We start from the raw sequence: 22,274 nt of genomic DNA, 5'->3' as shown, positions 1-22,274 counted from the left end.
ACTCTGCTCTCAATTAAACTGCATTTTCTCTTCAAGGAATTGACCGTCAGCCGTAATTATCCCGATTTTCTTTCTCTCTCTCTTTCTCCCTCCCTCCCTCTTTCTCTGTCTCCCTCCCTCTCTCTTCTTGCAGGAACGACTCTTTGGGAACCTGGTCCACCCAGGGATGTAAAACTGTGCTTACCGATGCATCCCATACGAAATGCTTATGTGATCGTCTCTCTACCTTCGCCATTTTGGCTCAGCAACCTAGAGAAATAGTAAGTAACAAAGGACGGGGAAAAGAAGAAGAAGAAAAAAGCCCTGAGTTTAATGCAATGACTGGGAGGGTTTTTGGTGTGTGTTTTTATGTGTCCAGCATTAACTCAGATGAGAAATTGTATCAGCGTTGCAGGTCTGGAAAAGACTGGCTTTTCTCTTATCTATTAGCAGTTCTTAGTTTTGAGGAACGAATTGCTGGTTTTGCCTTATAACTAAATGCTAGTCAGTTTCAAGTGCTGAGGTACTCCTGTTTTCTTAGAGAAAACTTAGCAACTGTAATGTAATGTATTACAGTCCTGGGTTTTCTTTTTTAAAAAAAAAAGAAGGGAAAAAAGAATATACAAGGTTTTTTTATTGTTGCTGGTAGAAGCAGGAACCTAGCTACACTAGTTAAACAGATTGCAGTTCTGCATTGGGCATTACAAGGAATCTATGCTGTCTGTTGATATCTTGTAAAATAGACCCTCTAGTATGAATGCAATGATGAAGATCGAGAAATAGGAAATCAACAGTATTAATGCCTATAAAATAGGTTGGTTGGTGTTTTTTGTTTTAAAGAGGAAGCACCTTGAAGCTTTAAGGGAAAAAGATTTTCAGTGTGTGGCCAAGGGTCTTCTCAGCAGTAAACTAGAAGTATTTGGCAGAAATAAACTTAAAAACCTGGATAAGATATACAGTTTGCCTCACCTTGGTTACAAATTGTATCTTGATAAAATGCAATTTATACTGGAGCCTTGAGGCTTTTCAGCAGCACACTGCTAAATCAAGCAGCAGATCACTGCAAACTTCCTGGTCTAATTGTTTTGAATTTGTACATTTTGAAACAAAACAAAACCAACAAAACCAGTGTAAATGCTTGTGTGTAGGGCAAAGGTGGGGTGTTGGAGGTAATTTCATAGCTCAAAAAAAATGGTTATTCTGCCTCAAGGTCATTTATACTTCAGCTCCTATAAATATTAAACATTAGAAGTGCTATTGTTTCAGAGGTCCAGATCTTACAAATGATGCATATGTTTTGTTCTCTTTTTTTCATAAATTGGTACTCTCTTAGCTCCTAAGAGACAGAAAGAAAATGAATGCTGGCTTTAAGGCAAAGTTACTGGTAGAGTTAGAAAGTTTGATCTTGTATTTTGGATAAGAAATTAGTTGGCATTACATTTGTCAGAATAAATCACACAATTTGTTTAGAACATTGCTATCCAAATACATCTGCCTTTCAAGGAGGAAAACAATTTTTACTTGTGAAGTTTTTTCCCCTCAAAGCAAAACCTAGAGAGCTTTTTAATGTCAGTTAATGTTATGGGTGGCCATCAGACTATTGGCTTTCCCTATTCTCTCTTTTAAAAAAATTTCATGTATTTATTTTCATGAGATAAAATAGACTACTGAGGATATCATCAAAGACCAGTGGGGTTACTGTCTTGGTATTCTGTAAATACCCAGGCCTCGGGTACTTTAGGAGCTAGGACAGAGGCTGAAGTAGAGAGACGTGGTTACTTGTTGGCAATGCTACTTAGATGATGTGGCTAATCACTACATCAGATATCCATCTCTCCTGTTTTGGTTTTATGGTTTAGTTACTGGAACATGGTTTTATCTGATAGATGTTTGTTATGACCCACAGATCATGGAATCATCTGGTGCTCCCTCAGTAACCCTTATAGTAGGCAGTGGCCTTTCATGCTTGGCTTTGATCACCCTAGCAGTTGTCTATGCAGCACTATGGAGGTATGTAATTGAATCGTGTGGGTTTATAGAAATGTGCAATTATTCAGAACTGAGGGGTCATTGAAGAAGGGTTTCTATTAATCTAGGAAAAACAAGATCGCTACTGCAGAAGAGTTGTAACGTATTAATAAGTCTGATTAGGTTGACACGGTTTCTGTTCAAGCTTGGCCTGGTGGTGATCAAATGCCCTATTTTCTCTTCCTATTCAGCATTAATGATATCTGCTATTATTATCACCATTTCTTCTCAACACTGGGGAGCCACATTCAGAGCTCCACCACTGTCAGGGGTTTCCCCTTTCAATTCACTGGAGAAGAGTGTGTGGACCTGCCATTTCAGTTGAGAATCCTACATATGGGATACATTAAGGACTGCATCTCCCCCATATGAACAGGCCCAGGCCCTGTACTTGACATTTGAGACCCTTCTCGAGAGGTTTGAAGGGTGGCAGCACAAGAACAGGCCTTTTCTGTAGTAGCTCCCCATCTGTGGAATGCTCTCCCGAAAGAGGCTTGCCTGGTGCCATCTTTACATATCTTTAGGTACCAGGGGAAAGCATTCCTTTTTACCCAGGGCTTCAGCCATTAAATAATGCATGGCCTGTTGAAGATGGTGAGGGAAGGATTGTTATTAAATTTGTTTTGTTATTATGCTGTCTATTATGATTTGTATTATGCTTTCATTATTATTCTCTGTAAAATATGTTTTAAACATTGTACATCACCATGGGATCTTTTGATAAAGGGCAGTATATAAATAGAAAATAAATAAATTGTAAGTAAATAAGATGAAAAGAGCTCTGGGTCGAAGTGATAGCCCTTCATTGTAATCACACTTCTAATCAGTGATTTCTTTTTAAAATGTGAAGTTAGATGATATCTACTCCAGAATCCTGGCCTTATGACACAAACAAATGCTGCTTTTGTTTGCTTTATCACTCAGACTTTGGGTCTCAAAGGTTCCTCAGTAATTTCTGACCTGAGGCAACTTCACACATTCGATTTTGCCTTAACACACTGTTCCTTGAGTGTCCCCAGGTGAACATTTGCACAGTGAACGTCCCACACAAACTGAGATTTCCTATAGTGATTTCCACATGCCCAGCTCTATTTGATGAGATCCACGACATGCTCTGTGTGAGAGATGGGGAAATCTGTGGCCTTCCAGTTGTTGGATTCCAATTCCCATCCAAATCTCAACACAGCCAATAGCCAGAGATTGTGGGAGCTGTCATCCAACAAAATCTGGATGGTCGCACATTCCTTATCACAGCTCTTATGCGAACGCATCCTCATGGATCATCTTGAGGATTGACTGTGTGAGCTGCCCATAGATCACATTCACAAATGAAAGCCATGGAGAAATTCCAACTGAAGCTGCTGCAGTTTAGAAGTAGGGGGGATGAATCTGTCTCTGAGTTGTAAAATGACAGTGAATTATGATTACAGCTCATCCTTACCCAAGTGGACACTTCTTGAAATTATTATTTTTAAAATAGTTTTAAAAGAACATTGTTGTACTAACTGATGGTTTATCAGTACTATTTATTGCTACATGACACTGATGAAACAAATAAATGATTAAATCCACATAAAAACCATAGGTGAATACTCTCATAGTTACACATTTATCTAAATCAGAGCCTTCCAAACTTTTCATGCTTGTGACACACTTTTTAAGAAATGTATCGTTCTGTGACACTGTAGCAAACTGGAGGTTAAACTAACCCCTTTTCAGCCCCAGGAGGAGCGCTGGGAGCATTTGCGTGACACACTTACACCCTGCAGTTGACACACTAATGTGTCGCGACACACAGTTTGGAAAGCTCTGATCTAAACAAACACAGTGAGCCTAGTAGCATCATGGTGGGGGAACTTGAGGGGTAATACATCACTGTCCTCACACCTAATTATTTGGCAGAGCTGGCCCGGTGCATTGTGGGATTACTTTTCTAGCACTTGATGGAGTCTAAAACTAGGGAAGCCTAGAGTTAGTATCAGTCTCTAAATGATAAACTTGGTGCTGTCTATAACCATGAATGTTATACCCAACTGAGGTTGTTTGTTTCCAAAATGAGTGGAAATGTGCACCCCAGTCTTTACTAAAAGTAGTAATGCACAAACATCATCAACAACAAAATGGAGCAAAGCCTGAATTATTTGAATCCTTGGATAGCATGTGGGATTCTTACCTACAGTGAGTTTTCTTTAGTACAGGGAAAGACATATATCTGAGGAGTCCACTTTGTTCTAAGGGCAGGATCCCAATAGGTGGCAGGGATTTTGGCCACACAAACCAATACTTTCTTCTTTTAACTTTCTAAAAGTTAATTCTGAAGATAGGAACAAACATGCATACTTTCATGTATGGTACAATCATGTTTTACTTCCTAGCCATAAAGGCTTTACAGTAGGGTGACCAGATGCAAAATAGGACAAGGCTTCCCCACCCTTAATAGTTCTGCAGAAGAGGACATTGCAACAGCTTAAATTGCATGGCAAGCTACAACAGCTGAAATTTCATCTCCTGCACATCTATTGCAGCTGTGGGAATCCTGCCCTCTTTTGCATCTGTCTGCCTTACTTCACAATTATGGGGCACATGCACTGAAAGAGAGATGTAACATTAAAGAGTGGAATGGCTCTTTCTCACACACTATTAGTTATTTATGAATGAAAGTATGCTCAGGCTCTCACAACACTTTGATTAGAAACCAGGAGGAGTAACAATGGGCAGATAAAATTGTTTTGGAGAACAGATTTGCACCATGGGCTGCCAGCAGAACATTCCCGACTTAATGCAAAGCAAACCACTAGAAACCCCAACATATTTCTAGTTGATCCACAACCCAGTTGAGTAGAAGAATTTGGATTGATATCAGAGTCCATAGAGATGTGCTTAAATATTTTCAGCACAACTGGGTTGTACATCACATTGATAATTTAACACAGGAATATCTCAAGGCAACATTTTTTCACTGGCAAGGACAGATGAAAGTATCAGGGTTTGGGGCAACAAATTATTTGGTTTCCTATTCCAGTGAAATTATTCCTATGACTTAAAAAAAAAGACTTTACAAGTTTGCTTACTTAGCTCTATTTTTTGTTAGAAGTGAAATGGACTTGTGTTGATCATATGATGTTCAGTTCCCTAGTGCAACAATAAAATTAGATCACATGGGGTAGTATTCAACTAAGATTTACTCAGGGTAAGCCCATTGAAATTAATAAACATGACTAAGTTAGGTTCATTAATTTCAGTGGGTCTACTCTAAGTAAAACTTAAGTTGGCTAGTACTCATAATGCTTTCATAATTTACTGAAGTGGACTAATGTCCATGCACCCTTCAAAAAAGTTTTCTCAATGCAAAACTAATATTCTTCATTGTGCAAGGCTGGTGTGGTGTTTGCACACCTGCTGCAGTTGGGAAAGGGGTTCAGCAAAGAACAGGGGGAGGCATCTTGTGCAGCAGAGCCAATAATTGAAAGATGGCTACTTTTTGGTAGATACTACTTGATCCTCAACCATAATATTTTGCTCTGAATGATTCTCTGTATCAGACAGCATGCAAAAGTGTATGTAATATATACAAAATTTGAACTTTCACACACTAAAAAAGTTTCCTAAATTACTGGCAAAGCAACTATTGGCAGTGGTGTGTATGTGGACTGTCAACTTAATGCATTATTTGGCAGTAGCATAAATTATCTGTATTCTAGCTTCTATACACAAGCTATTTTGTAAGTACCGGTATAACCTAGCATCATAATTAATGAGTGGATTAAATTTATATGCTCAAATATTCCTATCACACAATAAGCAGTGAGTGTCTTATTGAAATGAGTGGCAGCTGAGCAAAAGCACTAATTTGAGTAGGGCTTCTGTAAATCATTTCCCAGAGGGCTGCAACCAGTCATAAGCAGCTATATTGCTCTAGAACTAGGTGGTGCGAGTTGCTAATTTCAAAATGCTGTATCATAAACATCAAGGGCTATGAAGTCCAATTACCAACACACATGTAGCAAATCTCTTGGAATTGTTGGAGAATTATGGAGAACTTGTTTTTTTCTTATCCAATGCTATTATTAATAATAAAAAATAATGATTTAAAAAGTTATCTTCAGACTTCTGACAGAAGGCATTTTATTTTTCAGAAGTGCTATTTAAAACTTTTAAAAATGTCAGATTTTTTTAAAAAAATTACAATATTGGTATGCAATGTATTTAGATAGCCTTTTTTGTGTGTCTTTCTTTGGACAGATACATCAGATCTGAGAGGTCAATAATTCTAATTAATTTCTGCCTGTCTATTATCTCATCAAATATTCTTATACTGGTTGGACAAACGCAGACACATAATAAGGTATGAATAAACTACATTTATATTATAATTGCATTCTGTTTTTGTATAGCTGAATACATTTGCTCTTTTTTTGTCCAAAAAAAATTAAGGTGTTTTTTTTTAATTGCAGATAAGAGCCAAATAAATTATTCAACATGTTGCCTATGTTGCCAAAGAACCCCCCTTTCAAACTTCCCTTTGATAACCTTCCCTCTCAATAATTAGCATTTTGTGTAGCAAAGTTGTGTAAATTTCAGAGCTAAAAAACCTCAAAGACATGATACATCAAAAACACAGATTCTGGCTCAAATTGGTGTTGTGATGGGATTGTATTTTTGTCATTTTTGGTAGCATACCGACATTCAATGGGAGGTATGAAAATAGTTATAGCACACTTTTATTTTTATTACTCAGAACTAAGCTCCATTGAGTTTAGTGGAACTTACTCCCAAGTAAATAGCACAAAAGATTTCAGCCTTAAGGTATTATTCTTGAAGATTTGAACTGACCTATATGCCATGTGAGTGCTCTAAAAACCCTGATTTAGCTGGTGATAATTGTTGTGTTCTGCATATTCATTGCTTACCTTCTCTTTACAGTGTGACTTCTTTTCTGCCTATATTTGTGTATTCACATTGGGACATGACTGCCAGGCATCATTCAGCCTAGTTGAAATACATGAGGTTATTCCGTGGTCCTTTCAAACTGATCCTAAACCCAGTACACAGCAGTTCCATTCAAACCAATGTCGCTTTCTTTCCTGTATTGGTTTTGGGTCATATTACCTATTAGCTTCAATCCATTTACCTTTGTACTGTCTTATGGATCAAGATGATATTCAGTCATGTGGAAGTATAACTAATATGTGGATCATGGCTAGGCATTTGTGCAGGCAACAAATGAAAATTGCAGTATGAGTACATTGGCTTTCTCGGTTAAGGCAAATTGGTGTTTTAAGATATGCACATGTGTTTGGTGCATGGATTCTGTACTCTATGGTCTTCCTGTTCTAAATTCTATGAGGGATTCCTGGCCTCGTTAATATTTCCAGATGCTGGTAAATTGATTAGTTGGAGAGAGAGAGAGAGAGAGAGAGAGAGAGAGAGAGAGAGAGCATGGTCTGATCTCTAAAACCTGCTGCCCCAGCAAATGTATAATTAGAAGGGCATATCTAGCACTGTGTCACTCCAATATTGTTAGTGTAAATCTGTTGCAAGGGTTCTGTGTTGCAGTGGATGATCCATGACAAATGTTTAGGATTGTGGGATGAAGCTGAAGAGCTAATATCAGCATTTTGCCTTTAAGTGCATCTGGGCCAGATTGATGTTGAATATATGTATGTGTGGTACTTTAAAAACAGCTGCTACTCGTTTTAGCCATTTTCTAACCAATCCATCAAAATCAATGAGTATTCTACCACTGATTTCAGTTAGATGTTCTTATTGTTCTCAAGAAGGGGAAAGCAAATAGACCTCAAAAGTTTTGACTTTACAGCTATGGGTATCATAAAACTATGCCTCTTTAGGCTACCATGGTATTCCATTATTCCTGCACCTCATGTCATAGGGTGGGTTATTAGATTACACTTAATCATGCATTCAAGTGATAGTGCAGTGTGGAATTAACTCAAGCAACTACCACAGCAGCAGCAGCAGCTGTGCACAAAGCATGGCAAAAAGCTGAAAACTGGGTGAGTTTCCTCCTCCCATCTTTTACTGCTCACTCAGATTGTTCATGTGAGGTCTTAAATATAATTCATGAATTAGCATTCGTATCTGAAATGACACCTATAGCTCCCTATACAGAGCGACAGAGAGAGAGAGAGAGAGAGAATAAAAGAGATGAGCCTTCTCCTATGGTGTGTGATCCCACACTGTTGGAAACTCCCTGTCCTTCTCCCTTTGTATGTGTGTGAAGATTCCCATCATCCTTCCAGCAGGAGGAAAGTGTGTGCATAGAAAAGGGGTGTGTACATCTTGATCTATTCAGATTATTGGCATTTCCAACTAAATGTATCAGCTATCAGTGAGAAAATGCTCACTATATCACTTCTGAAAAGGTATGTTGAGATTTAATGCCCTGTCTTGTTTAAGTGTTTCTGGATTTCCTCCCCACCCCCAAAATGAAATCAAAGCAAATTTACAACCCAGCTTTGTTCTAGCTTAAAAACGATTTTGCAAAAGGTTCCCAACCCCTAGTCTATATCATCTCTCAGCCCATAGATACGAATTGCTGAGAAAGTATATTATATGGATTGAGGACAGAGTAAGGAATTCTGTGCCAAAATGTGTCTTCATTAATTACTAGCAAAATTTAATTTTAACACTTTTGTTTACTGCCTAGCTAATATATTTTGATACCAGCTCAGCCTTGCATTTTGTGCAATCTCATGTGTTTAATGCTAAATTCCCATGTATGGACACAATTCAGCAATGCTGCTTTGATGGAGGTCAGATATTGCCATACCTTTCTGATTAAAATTGGTAGATATGACAGTTCAAAATGCAGGTGTGAAACCAGGTCTGTGCTTATATTTCTCCTGCATGATTTATTTGTTCATGCACATGAAGATATTTGGAACTAGCATGTCTCCAAAGTTGTCTGTAAATCTATAGTGTCCAATACAGGTTGAGGGTGAATTACTATAACCAGATTCTTATTTGAGATTCCAGTTTGTGGGTTTTGTACTCTGATTCAGTATTTCACAGAACAATAATACTTATTGGGGATTTTTGAAAGGGAGATATAACCCTGCTCTTCCCACTCAAAACAGATTTAAGGCCATGTTCAAAATATTATCTTCTTATAGGACCCCCATGGCAACCTCTCGCATTTCTCTTCCTACGCATTTCAGCTGCTGAGTGCCTTTTTCACATCCACCCAGTTATGAAGCCACACCCCCATTCTTCAGACCCTTTTGTGCCCCTGCTTTCATTTTCAACCGCATTCCCATGCCTCCTAATTCCTCCTTTCTTGCAACCCCCTCTGCACTCTCGTTTTTTACCTTCAGCCTCTTTTTTCCTCCACTCTCCTCCTTACTTTTCTTAACTCTCCCTTGAACACATATCACTCTCATTTCCATGCCCTGTCCTCTCTCCCTTTGCGCACACATGCCCCATTATCAACTTCACCCCCTTTTTCTATCTCCTCTTTTTTCAACTCGCCTGTGCACACAGACCACTCCACTTTTCCATGCCTCCTCCTCTCTGTGCATGCCCTCTTGGCTCGCACCAACCCTTGCTGATATATGTTTCTGCATCTTTAAGATCAGTAGAATCTTAAGAGCAAGGCTGTCAGCTAGCTTGTTCAGTTAGAGAAGGTTAAGTTCAGCTGATGGGTGTTGTATATATGTGGGTGCTCACTTGTTAATAGAACCTCTCTAAATTGCTACACAGAATCTGGAACTTTATGTTGAAAGCAACAAATGGTAGCAGGAGTGAACTACATTCTTGGAAGTTAAGAACTCCACATTCTATATCTCTCTCACTTGAGAGAGTTGAGTAATAGAAGAAGGAGAAGTTTAAAATAGCCATTTTATTTCCTTTTTGTGTCCATCCGTCTCCTTCTCACTGTACTCAAATAATGGTAGAAGTTTAAGTAAAGTGGGGGTGGAAGGATACTGATTTCAAACAATGGCAGAGGTTTGAATAATGCAGGGACATAATGACACTGAGGGGTTATTTTTCAAGAAAACAGACCAGTTTAACAAGGAGATGGATAGATCACAGAAGCAAACACCAAAAAGCTAACACAACAAAGCCTCCCCAAATTCCCTTAATGATGTACTCAACCATTGTTTTACTTCCCTCCTCAGTATCACCCCCTGCTCACTCTACCCAAACTTCTGCGCTTGCTTAAAATCACCAGTTTTCCCCTCTCAGTTTTCTCCAGCTCTGCTTTGTTCAACCCTCTGCTGTTGCTTAAAACTGCCATTTTCCTATGTGTCTCTCTATCATCTGTTTTCTCTTTTGCTCCCTCTCCCACCCCCACCATGCAAATTCAGGATTGTGATGTGGCACTACAAATTTTCCAGTGGGGGTTTCACAATGACAGCATTACATTTTTATGTATATAGGAAGAATGGTTTGGTGTAGATGTAAGAAAACCACATTAAAATCCCTGTTCAGTGATTAATTCTTAACCATATGTACCATATGTCCTTGGATGAAGAAGAACTGGTGATACAAATGTGGCAAATGGCTAAATAATAACCCTACTTTTTGACAATATTCCATCAAAGGCCAAGGATTAACACTAACATTTGTCGTTTACATTTACCTTAGAAAATGTATCACTCCAAAAAATATAAAACATGCAATTAGTGGTTTACAGAAAAGCAGTCTCTCTTCTTATAGTGTTGACATGACCACAAGCCTTTGAAGGCAAAGAGACCAGTTAAGCAACAAACCCCTGCCAAGTATTTGAACTGGCTCTTCTAACTCCAGTTAACTGGCTGCTGCTTCTGTCGCCTTGCTACTGAAGACACAGTGACAATACATAAGTCTCCTGGGTTGTTGTTGTTCTTTGGACAAGCACAAGATCTACAGCTTCTGGGTTATTGAGCATCTGTCTGCTGCCACAGATGGTGGCAAGATAAACTGGCCTCTTGTACTGCACCCTGGCATTAGGGCAACCAGTTCTGTAGCCTCAGCAGTAGCATTGTGATTGGCTCCCTTCTTCAAAGCAACTCCTTAATGCAAATTCATGCAATACTCTCTTAATTTATGTCAGCAGCCTCACTGTCCTTGGGCACATATAACTCACATAGATAAAGGCCAGGCAGCTGTTGTTCATCTAGGGTGGCCATGCGCCCTACTTTACAGAGAACAGCCCTCTGTTTGATAAAGAAGCATCAGAAGGGAGAGCAGGGGCTTGGAGGTTGCCCATCAAGAGTTAGCAGCACCTTGATAGTAGACTAAGCAGGAACATATGTCACCTGGTCACCGTTTACCTAATTATGGTGAGATGCGTTATATTTCTATCTAAATTATAACCATCCTTTCTAAATTTGCATCGGTGCATATAAACTAGTGTGTGCACATTTTATGTACGTGTGTGTCCCCTTTTTTGGGTGATCAGCCTCTATTGGTCTACAGCAGCTTTTGCCAACCTGGTATCTATCCTCCACCATCAGCCCCAGCCAGCATGGCTGTGGTGGCTGGGGCTGTTGCGAGTTAGTCCAAAACATCTGGAGGCACCAGGATGGTGAAGGCTTGTCTACAGGCATTCCCATGATTGTATTACCTTTAGTGACAACCACATTAATTGCTGTGATGCATTATGTTCATAACTGCCCGCTTCATACCTTGCATTCATTTCTTGAATTATTACAAGAGCCAGACCATAGAAAATCAGCAGAGCCTCTACTAGGCAATAAGCCTTTCATGATAGCAGATCTCCAAACCCAATAAAAGCATGTGCTCAAAATCCAAAGGCATTTGTCTTGATGGTGAACATTTAGGAGAAACATAGAAACAAACAAATACCTAATTGCCTTTTATTATTAAATAGAATAAAACATCAAACCAGGTTGTTTTAAATAGATATTCTAGAGTTGAATACAATAACTAATATGCATGAGGAACATGCAGATTAGCTGTTCTTGCCAGCCAGCTGAAAGTGTCCACAGAATATGTTGTCATCTTAGGAGGTCTGCAAGAAAATAGGATGAAATCATTGCAGTAGAATAGTTTAAGATGATATTAAACACCAGTTCTTATAAATTAGGTCTTATGACTATGTCTCTGTTAGCTTTATACAATTCCCCTGTATGAATTAAGAGGAGATAGCAGTTTCAAGGACTTCAGAAGATTGTGCTTTTGCCTTGTTAAATTACCTCTTGTCTTCTTCAGTAGAAATGGGGCTAAGCTGTATCTGTGCCACAGGAAGAAGAAGCTTAAGCTTGTATAGTTGGGATCCTACAAAACCACCTTGAATTCTTCAAAGCTGAAGTACTTTCTAAAAATTTCAAATGCACATAGCTTGCAGAGAGACATTCCACCCCCACTTCCTGGTCTGTGAACTAGTATTTAAGTTTAAAGCTTCAGAAGTGTAGGTCACATAGCTTTTTAGCTCTTTTGAAAAGATGGACGGGGGGGGGATAGGTTATGGGGTACAGGGAAATTTAGATATGTGAAGATCTAGACCAGAACGGCCCAACTTTTCATACCAAGTGTACTTTGACACAGAACCCATGGGCTGCATGGAGGAGGGGGAGCAAGGCCAAAATCTGATGCCCCCAACCTTTGTGCTGTCTGCCGAAAGATGGGTAAGGAGACACCAGGCTTTCCCAAAAGTGAGAAGGAGGTGGAAGGACTCTAGAACCCTGTCAAAGCCCTCATGCCTCCTTCTCAAAGCCCAGTGCCTCACTTTCCTGGCTTTGGGAAGGCAACAAGAAGGCTGGGGGCGCCAAATGTTTTCAAGGGCCACCAAAAAAAGACACTGAGGGCCGCATGCAGACCTCATGTTGCAGCACCCTGATCTAGCCCTTTCCTTGCCACAGTTGCTGCTCAGCATTGCAGCCACTTCCTACCCACTAGTCTCTGCTGGCCTCTTATACCGTCTTAGGTGCCTTCTTATTTCCTCTCCTCTCTTTCGCTGCTTCTTGCACTGCATTAAAAGCTGCCTCTGGAGTTCCCTTGAGTTTCATAGCTTCCAGAAAAGTGTGCTGCATGGTTCTTTAGATTGTGGCCTATATCACATAACTCTTTCCATATTATTACCTACTTGCTGTTGCTCTCCATGCCACCAAGAGAAATTGCTGCATTTTGTCACTCTGGACCTTGCTGCTTGCTACTATAAATTGTTTGATTATGTTCCAGCTTTAACACAATTGTAGGCTTTCCACTTTCATTTTATTCATATTCTGAAACTGCCTTTTTCAGCTTCATTAGCAATGGCAATGTAAATGAAACAAAACACTTTACCTATTTTCCTCGTAAAGACAAGAAGTCTGCACCCTTTGCAAAAATGCATCAAGGCAGATGGAGGCAGCTAATTATGTCACACCTTCCCTCCTTCTTGGTGTGCATATGCTGCTTCAGTCTACTGGTATGTCCTGCTGTCTTAGAGGAGTTTGCACAACGCATGATCCTTTAAGGCAGAATGCAAGGTAGCTTTTCACAACACAGGCAGAATACCCTATCGAATGAGAGCATCACATTTGTTATGCTCTACTTAAGGCTTTGCAGGGAGGGGAAATCCATACACCATGCTCCTAGAGGTCATCTCATTTACTACTGTGAAGCAATGCCCCAAAGTAGCTGTTTCTGGCAAGCAAAAAAAGTGGGGCAGGCTTGACTGAACAGGGAACGGACTTGCTTGCATTTAAAAGGGGCCCAAATTTGACGTGACAACAATCCATTGCCGGCTATTTTACATTCCTGTATGTTGCTCCGTCAATGCAAACTTCATGTTGCCTTAGCATAGGGGTATAGGAAACTGCCTTACACCTTTGGTTTGGCTATCTAAGAATCATATCCACTGCTGGCAGTAGTTCTCCAGGGTTTCAGGTAGGAGCTCTACTTGGAGATGCCGGTGACTGAACCTTGGATCCTTCACACACAAAACATGTGCCATGCCACTAAGCTACAGCCATCCCTTACCTGTCTCACTATCTGAGTGTAGAGTGAAGCTTTCAACAATGTCCAATCTACCTAGAGGTTAGCTGGCAGCTACCATTGTGATTTTTCCCTGTAGGCAAAAAGTGGGTGATGGAGATAGGTGGCACACCTAAATTTTTGTTGCACTTCTGCAAACCTCGGGTCTGCTGCTGCCCCCCTATAATGTGTGGCTGCTACCACTTTGGCTGTATCAGAATTAGAATATAAGATGATCTACAGCATTTAGGTGACCTAGCTGAGACACCCCTGTGGTGAGCTGCAGTGAGCCCTTGAAAGCATCACTGCAACAGGGAAAGTGTATAATTTGAGGCACTTTGCTGCAATTTACTCCTGTAGGATTCAGAGTCTGAACTATTTCAATGACATCATGACATGCTGTTCTGAAAATGGAATTTGTTGCTGTGCATTCTCTTAGGCCTATTTTTAATTGTTTTTCTCCTCTGGATATCACCCCACACCACAGCCATGAAGAGCAACAACACGTCCCTTTGAAAGCACCTGTTGCAATAGTTCCAGGCAATCTGTTGATGACTCAAGGAAGCTATTCCTGGTGTGACACTATTCCCCCTTCCTATGCTTTTACATTTGGTCGTATTCCAGCTCAAATGGCAAAAGCTGCAACTGAGCAAATGAACAAACCCTGATGTGTTAAAAAGAAAGAAAAAAAGATCCTGCCTTTTGTGTTTGGTAGAGGTGGCAACATGGGCCACTATCGCTATTTTCAGGTTGCAAATTCAGATTGCACAGTTAAAGTTGCTTTGGAGGTAGTCTTGACCAAAAACCTACTTCGGCACAAAGTTGGACCATTTGTGATATCAAAGGTGATATGAAAATGCACTGGAAAGTATGGCACAACACTTGCTTGGCACAATGTCATCCAGCCTTCCTGTAAACAAATCAGAATGGATGCTCAGTAAATAGCCAACATCATCTAACCTCCCTGTGAACAAATCAGAATGAATATTCAATAAAGAGATCACTGGAAGCAACCCTGGGATTCTAAAGACTGGTGCAGGCATTGTGCCTCTCATCCATACCAACGGTAGTCATTGTTCTTGAGTGTACACTTATGTGCAGAAATGTGTGTGTGTGTAGGGTTACCAGTTGGTTAGAATTTCTGTAAGTATGGCAGCTGAGGAAGAAGAGCTACAGTCATGCAAGCTGGTGTCCAGTAACTATGATAGCTTGGGTTCACTTATTTTTGCTGTCCTTTTATTAATTTATTTATTTTACTCAGAAGCATATATTCAGCCAGTCGTCCCTCTTACACACAAGAAATACAGTGTCTGAGTTGATGCTAAGTAGGGGTAGCTATGGCAAACAAGGATCCTTAAAAGCAAATACCTTTCTGATTTGACAGTATCTGAAATAATCATTCTAGTAATGGCCAACCATTTATTTGGCAATCCAGCTCCATGAGAGAAGAGTTTTGTTTAACAGGGAAGTGATGGCCATTTGTCCTCCGTTCTTGGCAAACCATGACAGTTCACATATCACATAGGCGTGAGTAAAAGCACTTGCAGGGAAACAGGTTTTAAAAATTGGTTCCTTGATAATAAATCTCTGAAAGCAATTCATTCTCCTGAGTGCTAAAACATGTTAAAAATGACACAATCCTTTTTGAAGGCTAGTTCTGATTCTGAATGGCACAAAAAATGCGCATTTTGCACAGCAAGGTTATTGAGTGCTGTCAATACCTTTCCAACTTCCTCTAGTTGTGTGCCTATATATCTTTGTGAATGCATGAAGAGCTTTGGCATGTGGAACTTCGGTGTTATTTTGTGATCTTCCTGCTCAGCAGCATTTTCTTATCCTCGTTGAGTCAATTAGAATTTCTACCTATGGGATAACTGCTGGAGTCGGAGGGCAATTAGATATGTGAAGATAACATTCCTTTCTATAACAAACCTTCATGCTCTTTTGTTTTCCAAGACTCAGTCTGATAAATCCTGCATCTTGCCACCATTACACATAGTAAGTCTTAAACACTTCGGTATTTCGGCCATATTGGCAGAGATTTGCTCATAAATAGTTTTAAGTAAAAAAAAGAAAGAAGTCTGGAAGGATAGTGCATAGAAATTTTGACAGCGTTGTGTGTTTTGTATCCATGCCAGTACGGCAACGGGTTCTGTTAGGTTTCACCGCTGTGCTATCTCTTGCAGTTCTTTTTATGCCTGCATTTGTATAGGAGCAGTGGCTGAAAATTATTTCTAAATACTTGTTAATGGAGTTGTCACACTGAGGAAGATATGTAAGCGGTCTAGAGCATTATTCAGGTCTTAACAGTGGCCAGTACCAGCTGCTTTCAGGGAAGTTGGCAGCAAGTAGTTCTGGGATTATCACTGCCTGTGTTTGCAGAGTTTTGTTTAATGGCTAGGTTTGATGATGTGTTTCCACCACCGGATACCAGATGGGGGCAATTGTCAACTGCAATGTGGTTTCATCTTTGTGGATAGTAGTAGTAGTAGTAGTAAAGGAACATAGGAAGTTATCTTATATTAGGTTAGACCAATGTTTCCCAAACTTGGGTCTTCAGCTGGTTTTGGACTACAGTTCCCCTCATCCCTGACCACTGGTCCTGCTAGCTAGGGATCATGGGAGTTGTAGTCCAAAAACAGCTAGAGACCCAAGTTTGGGAAACCCTGGGTAGGTCTTCTCTGACTAGCAGCATCTATCCGGGTCTCAGGTCAAGTTTTCCCCATCACCTGTTGTAAAGATCATCAGATGTGCTTGGGGGAGGGGGTTGGGGAGAGAACACCAGGCATACACAGTTATACCGGTTTGTCGTGTAAGTAGGACCACAATTATAGACAAACACCTAGGGCTTATTTCTTCCTTTTCCATAGTTGTGGTTGTCGGTATTATGACAAAGAAGGATACAGCAGGCAAATAATGAAGTCCCATTGTGCTGTTCTCAGTATGTGACTGTCCAAAGAAAAACTGCATACGGAAAAGCTGCAAAATGTTAAGAAGCATTAACTTTTCCAGTAATCATGGCCTTGTTAACAAACGTAGCAGGCAGATTGTTCAGATCCCCGTAGGGAAACTTTAATTTAATTCAATTTTTTTAATAAATAAATAAATAAATAGCCCTCAAGCTGTTTAGCCTGATAGAATTTCTGTAGTGTTGGAAAGTTCAGACTAGTGAGTTTTTAAGCTAGGGTAAAGAACACATTCAAAGAGCTCTCCTCTGATTAAAACTGAAGTGTCCCTGGCATAAGAAGTCCAGCAGCTGAATGGCGACACAATTGGGTTTGACACAAAATTGTGAAACGACAGCAAGCAGTTATATAATCTGGCTTTGAAAAGAACACTACATATAATTTGAAGTGGGTTTTATTTTTCTACAGTATGATGATTAAATCTCCAAACATACTGCATTTAATAATTTCTCAAAGCGCTGGGGTCTGAGTAATGCTCCCAAGCTTAATGTACAGTAAGGTGAAAGCACAGAATCAAAATGTTGTCTTTTAACAATCTTCACTGAGCCCTCTGAGGGATGACTAAACCCAGCAAGTCAGGAAACACACTGCTCATTGAATCTTGAGTTCTAAGAAGATGGGATTAATTTAAATCTGTTGTTCTTTGCACTGAGATTTCGTGTATTTCGTATTTCAGAAGGTTCTCAAGTGTCTGCCTTTGGCTGCCTATCCTCTTATGCCATGTCAGTCAGAATTCAGTCTTAAGTGTTACCAATTTAATTGCTGCTATAAAAAGCCACATTTTGGTGCAGCTAATGAATGGAAGTAGATAAAGAATACTAGTATGTGTCACTCACTGAGCCAAGGGATCCCAGCAATGGGACATAGTTTGAGTAGAACAGTTCCATTTTTACTACATGCATCTTCGCTTCAGTCATCACATAGGCAAGGTTTTATACTAGAGATGGGTAAAACGTGGTTCCAGGGCCTTTAGCCAAATTTCATGCAGGTGACAAGGGGAAAGAGGAAGGTTAGGATCATCATCCCCCCCTCATTCCTCTCTTTGTCTCTCCGTCTCTGCCTCTTTCCAGTTGTCTCCAGACTTTTAATATATTGTGGGAGGAATTCAACTGCATACTAGAAATTTAGATTTGCAGAATTAAAGTAGGTTGAAGTGTTCTGCTATTCTATCACAATGAATCTGCTTCTGGGGGGGGATTACCTTTTGCCGTTAGGAAAGCGATGGGGAATGCACTAAAAGCTGTGAGATAAATGATTGGTTAACAGGACATCCATAGAACCCCTCCACAAGTAAATCAGGATGACTGTTCATTGTTGTATAACCACACACCCCAGAATGAATGCTCGTTAAAGAGCAGGCATAGTCTATCTACTCCAAAAGCTTTGTGTAGGCAACTCAGAATGGATGAACAATAAAGAAGTCATCTGGAAGAGCCCCCCCCCCCCACGTTCTGAAGAGATCAAGATAGAGAAATTGAGGGGTGGTTATCATCTTAAGAAAGAAACAAAGAGAAGGGGTGGGTGAGAAGTGGCTCTACCCCCACTAATTGTGCTGCACCCAAGACATCCTTCCTGAATCCCAGATCCCAAGCACTCTGCCAGCTGCTACCCTGCCCCATTTTGCATAGACAAAAAAAACCCCTTACATTGAGGAAGGTGGATGGCATAGCAGGTGGCAAAGGGCAGGGCTCTGATGAAGAAGGAAGAGGGCTTATGGACCTCTCTTGCTTCAGGCAAAAGAATCTGTTGGGTTTTTGTAGTTTGCTTAAAAAAATAAAATGAAAATTCCTTGGATGCCTAGGTTTCGGGCAAACACTCTTTGGTGAAAGAGAGATCCCCAGCAAAGATTTGAATTCACAAAACATGCAGCAAATTAATGTATGGAAATATAGGTTGTTAGACCTTTAAAATACCCCCTTCTAAGTTCCTTCCAAAGTTACACACTTCCCCTTAGCATAGAAAGAGACCACGTTTGGTAAGTTTAAAATGGTTTACTTACAAACTCTTCAAAGGTCAGGTTCATGTGTTTTCCCATGCAACAGCAAGAAAAGACAGGCAATATAACTTAGGTTCAAAAATGGCAAGGGTTTATAAATTATTTCTATAGAAACACAAAGACAGCTTGCTAAATTCATGTGGTCTGAGCTTGGAGTGACTAGCTTCAACGTCTTTCCTTTGTGGGTTCACATGGTGGAAGAAAAAATAACAAAGAGTTTGGTAACACTCCCTCCCAAGGTGAGGGGGTGTGACCTAGTTAAGCCTGGCAGGACAGCTTACTCTATGGTCTTAACCCCTTCGTGTATTAATTAAGCTTAACCATATTGGTTATATGAGGCTGGATATCTCCCACAGAATATGCTCATGTCTTTTGTCACTGGAGACTGAATGATAGAGAGAAATGATGCTGTCAGCATCACTTCCTTGAAGGAGAGGCCCCTATCCTACTTCTGCAAGGTGGGTTTTTTTCCCATGGGAGATGGGAAAGGAGTGACCGGTGGTAGGCAAATTGCATTAACTGGGCCTTTTGTTCCTCAAGAGGTTTCAGACATTTGATAGAAATGTTTGAAGGGACCAAATGATTTTCAAAGAGAGCAATAGGCCGCTTGCCCAACCTAGTCTATGGATAATTTCTTTGCTTGATGGAGGAGGAGTGTGTGGAATGCATTGCTATGTTGTCAAGGCAACCAGGCATTGCTCCTTATCTTGTCCTGCTGTGCTGCAAGGGTGAATTTGTTGCCCACCCTTGTAGCACAACATAACAAGACAGGCAGTACATCACTGCATTGCCAAGGCAACTGGTTGATGATCCCCCTTTCACTGAGATATGCTGTGAGGGCAGGCAATGAAACAGTCCTCAAAGCAGAGCCTGGAAAGATAATGAGCATCAACCAGTTGCCTTGACAACATGGGATATGTTCTTTCCCCCCACCATCATGAAAATTATTTTTTGTTTGCTCTCTGCAACTAAGCTATGTTGGCAAATCTAATTGGCTATCTTGTGCCATGACATAATCTCACTCACTATGTGGTTCCTAATTGGTTGGGATAACATAGTGCAAAATAAGAAAATAGCTCTGGAAAACCAAGAGAGGAGGGAAACAATCTAGTTGCACACAGCCACAAAAAAAGGGGGGGAATGCTTCTTTTTTTCCAGGTGACACTGTACAACCTCCTGAAAAAATCATTTTTTTGCCCTGATTTTTTTTACAGGTGAAAATTGTGTGTAGCATTGAAAAACACATTGCAGAAGGCTGCCATTAGCTAGAAGTTCCACACCACAATGAATATAACTCAGTGTCTATATAAACATATTCCACACAGATTTTTTAAAATGCATAATGAATTAATAACTCATTCCATAAATATCTGAATTCCATGTTTGTGTTCATTAGCCAGCAGTCATTAAACCATTTTTCCATTGCTTATATATGAATAAAACATGCATTTTTTTAAAAGGCAAGGGAATTCTAAGGCACTAAAGATGAGAAGCTTTAAAAGCAGCTATGTGACTTCCGTAAATAAACACCCGTGTTCAGCAGGGAACAAGCTTGTCCTTTTGATATAGGGAATATTGGAATGATGATTTAGAAAAGAGTTCCTATCCCAGCCCCTTACATGGTTTTTTTTCTGGAATGACATCATAGACCTGCCAAATGTATAGGTTTTTACAAATTATAACTTGTGTGTGCCCTTTTCACATTACCTTTAGCAGCACAGCTTCTTTATGCATTGCCCAGTAAAACTGGAAAACTGTGGCCACATGGGAAAAGCCAGCACTGTGACCCCTTTCCATGCTGGTGTTACCATTGATGGTAATAGGAGCAATGCTGGCATGGGAAGACACCAAGGGGCGGACTCAGAGCCAGCCCAAGACGTTTCGGCGTTTGGGGGGGGGGGAGTGAAGAGTGAAGATTTATGTTGGGAATGGGGTTGGAGGGGAATAAAGATCTACATTGGGATCAATGGGGGGGTAGGGGATCAACTGAACCTTATCCAACAGTTGAATTGGAGATTGTAATCCCCATCATGGGGTGGGAGGGGGCTCACTCTGAATCATGCCCAGGAGACCCGAGAGGGCAGCCCCCTCCATTTCCTCCCTAGGGGTGGGAGGAGACTAGCAGTGTCTCCTAACAGCACGGGGGAGACAACTGAAGAGGAGGCAGATTCAACCCCCAAGGAACACGCCACAGCTGTTGCTGCCTGCATGGCAAGAGCAACAAGCAATGCATTCCTTGGGGGCCGGATCTGTGGCCCCTGTTGATCCTGCTGCCTGAGGCGGTCACCCCACCTTGCCTCATGGGTGTGCCAGCCCTGTGTGGAATCCTCCCCTGTGACCACACATTTCCAACACTGCTGAGCATGGAGGCCCTTGCCAAATCACAGGCACTTCATGCCACTAAAGTTAAGGTCAGAAGAGCAGTTTTAATCACGTGATACCATCCAGAACCCATGTAAGCTAGTGTACATGAAGTCAAGTCCAACACAGTTAATCTGAAAGACTTTGTTTTTAGTGGATGTAGTTTGGTGATTAACCACATCCCTGTCTTAATCCCACTGTATGTTGGGAGTTTAATCAAATAACATTTAATCCGCTTATATACCCTTCGGTTGATTTTAGTGACTTGAAACTACGGATCATGTTCAGCACCATCTTGGCACACCCATCAATATGCAGCAAGTTGCATTTCTTTCTGCAAATTTAAAATCTGATGGAGTTTATTTTTAGAGCCTCATCATGCATGGCAAGGCATAGAAAAGTCTGATACAGGCAACTGCAGAGTTGGCCTCATATGGTGACTGGGTTCGGGGTGGGGAGTGTCACACATTTACAATTTGATTGCACTACTTAGATGAGTGTGTGGCATCCTAGGGCCAAGCTACACGTTGTCTAGAAGGAGGTCTACAATTTGTGCTTAATGAAATGCAGATACCTGGGTTGCCAATTTGATTGGAACGGTGCAGTAAGAATACTTAACCCTTTCCTTGGGCTATTTTGCTTATCATCATTGTGTAAACCCCAGCCCTTTTAACCACCATCACCACCACCATTTTAACCACCATCACCACCACCCCACAGGGAGCAAAATAAATAAGCTTACATTTTTTCTTCTCTGGAATGATTTTAATTGGGAATGTGGCAAGTAGAAAGGTGTTAAACATACTCCCTTGCTGCATCTGATAAAGTGGGAAGGGTTCCACAGTTGCATTTAATTAAAAAGAGAAAGGTTTGGAGATCCAGTATGGATCTCCTGCATAAAGTGTAGCTTGGGCCCCCGGACTGTCTTTATAACTAGCATAAACTCTCATAATCAAGGGCTGATAAGTATAACTGCATGGAACTTAAAAGTGCAACTTGCAGAGAGAACAATTCACTAGGGA

The 22,274-nt window shown here is 40.6% G+C and overlaps 1 protein-coding gene across 4 annotated transcripts in view; it reads left to right on the top strand.

The window, feature by feature from the left end:
- Positions 1-22,274, top strand: part of ADGRB3 (adhesion G protein-coupled receptor B3) — a 452,998-nt gene that overhangs the window by 347,275 nt on the left and 83,449 nt on the right. For all 4 annotated transcript variants that reach the window (XM_081905943.1, XM_081905944.1, XM_081905942.1 and 1 more), the window contains 3 exons: positions 134-260; positions 1,886-1,989; positions 6,250-6,352. In XM_081905943.1, the coding sequence (XP_081762069.1) occupies positions 134-260; positions 1,886-1,989; positions 6,250-6,352 (334 nt within the window). The remainder of the gene's footprint in view (positions 1-133; positions 261-1,885; positions 1,990-6,249; positions 6,353-22,274) is intronic.

Source organism: Podarcis melisellensis, assembly GCF_964234715.1.
Source record: "Podarcis melisellensis genome assembly, chromosome: 3".
Taxonomy (NCBI): Eukaryota; Metazoa; Chordata; class Lepidosauria; order Squamata; family Lacertidae; genus Podarcis; species Podarcis melisellensis.
Note: the sequence above shows the minus strand (reverse complement) of the source record. Positions and strands in the feature narration are given on the sequence as shown.